Source organism: Lactuca virosa, chromosome 5, assembly GCF_052849685.1.
Source record: "Lactuca virosa cultivar CGN04683 chromosome 5, Lactuca_virosa_CGN04683_v6, whole genome shotgun sequence".
NCBI classification, from domain to species: Eukaryota; Viridiplantae; Streptophyta; class Magnoliopsida; order Asterales; family Asteraceae; genus Lactuca; species Lactuca virosa.
Genome location: NC_136430.1, coordinates 108,940,976 through 108,942,913, shown reverse-complemented (window position 1 = coordinate 108,942,913; position 1,938 = coordinate 108,940,976). Strand labels below are relative to the sequence as shown.

The following is a 1,938-nucleotide window of genomic DNA, read 5'->3' as shown; positions in this document are numbered from 1 at the left end:
TTTTATGAAAAATGTAACAAGATGAAGATGGAGGCCATTTCTTGAAAAACCATGGAGACCCACGATTTTATAAAGATTTTATAAATGTTCATAACTTTTATAAAATTTTTATAAAATTGCAACAAATGTGGTTGTCATTGCAAGTGGGAGCTTGAAGATCACATGAAGAACAAGTTATAATATTTGGTCCCTTTGTCCCTTAGGAAGGACTTAACACTTTTGTGTTGGCTCACAAAAGTGTTATATAGTTTAAGGCTTGTTTATGTCAAATGTATGCTTGTGTTGTTTATTTTTCAAGTAAATATTTTGTGTGGTTGATAATTTAGTTTTTCACAAACCCAAACTATTTTTTGGACAAAATAAACATCACATGGAGTTTTGATTTCAAAATATAAAATATGAACATTGGATGTAACATATTCTACCCATAAAATAAAAACCGGTTTTATAAAATTGCTAATTACGACAACTTTTGAAATATTGAATTATAAGTGTAAAAATCATGTTTTTCATTACTTATTCAAACTCCAAAGTGTTATTTAATAAAATGAAGTTTTATTAAACAATATTAAAAGGTTTTACATGGCTCAAACACAAACTTAATACTAGTTATTAATTTTAAAATTAAACCAATATAATAACTGGGTTTTTATAAGAACCTTAAAAGTGATTTTTTTGAAAATTGATACCATGACATATTGGATGCATGCAATTGTCATGATATCACATGTTTTAAATAGAATAATAAAACATTAAAATCCCTTTTTCAAAATGCAAGTCTATGCCATTCAATTTTAGAAACATGTGCACATCACTTGTATAATGTTAGTGGGATAAAGGATACCTAACCATTAGTATCATCTTTTGATGGCCAAAGTATTTTTGTGATTTTTATAACCAAGTTATAGGCCAATTGCACAAGTTCCTCTAATTGGATGACTTGATTGGAAACCTCTTAAGATAAAAGTCACCTAAGCAAGAGTGTTCCAAGGCATATATGAGACCAAACATGTCAAATTAACAAATGGATTGTTAAGGGTCTCATAAACCTAGGAATTACAAATGGTGTAATTAATACAAGTTATTTACCTTGTTAAAATTGGGTAAATGAGATAAAGGATACCTAACCATTTATTTGATTTGTAACTTGGACCCTAGACTTTAAATAAATAATGTTTTTGGAAACAAAAGGGTATTATTATTTAAAGAATTAAATACTAAATGAAAACTTTGTTAAACTTTTGTAGATGGCTCCACCAATTACTGTAACACATCACCCAATGAACATTCGGTCAATTTTTGACAAAGAAAAGCTCAACCACTCCAACTTTTTGGATTGGCACAGAAATTTAAGAATCGTTTTGAAACAAGAAAAGAAAGACTATGTCCATGAAAACCAAACTCCCGATGAACCACCTGCTCTCCCAAAGGTTGCACATGATGCATGGCTAAAGCATATAGATGATTCATTTGATGTTTCATGTATTATGCTTGCCTCTATGGTTCCTAATCTTCAGCGGGATCTGGAACACTACACTGCCTTTGACATGATTGAACATCTCAAGGAGATGTTTGGTAAACAAGCTTGAACCGAAAGGTTTGACACTATGAGAGCACTTCATGCCATGAAAATGGAGGAGAGTGGGAATATGAGCACACATGTTCTCAAGATGAAAAGTTACATGGATCAATTGGAGAGATTGGGCTCTCCATATCCACAAGATTTGGCTACAGATATCATTCTGAACTCTTTGTTAAAGTCTTACAATGCTTTCATCATGAACTACAACATGAATGGGTGGGAGAAACCTATCTCTGAGTTGCACGGGATGCTAAAAACTGCAGAGAAGAATACCCCAAGTAAAACTCCCCAAGGGTTCATGATTAGGGAAGGAAAGGTCAAGAAAAACAAAGGCAAGAACTTCAAGGGAAAGCCAC

General features: G+C 32.1%; 1 protein-coding gene across 1 annotated transcript; it reads left to right on the top strand.

Annotated features, from left to right (window-relative positions):
• Positions 1–1,247: 1,247 nt before the first annotated feature.
• On the top strand, positions 1,248–1,589 carry LOC145111605 (uncharacterized). Its single transcript, XM_079047869.1, has one exon. The coding sequence runs from the start codon at positions 1,248–1,250 to the stop codon at positions 1,587–1,589; it is 342 nt and encodes a 113-aa protein (XP_078903995.1).
• The last annotated feature ends 349 nt before the right edge of the window (positions 1,590–1,938 follow it).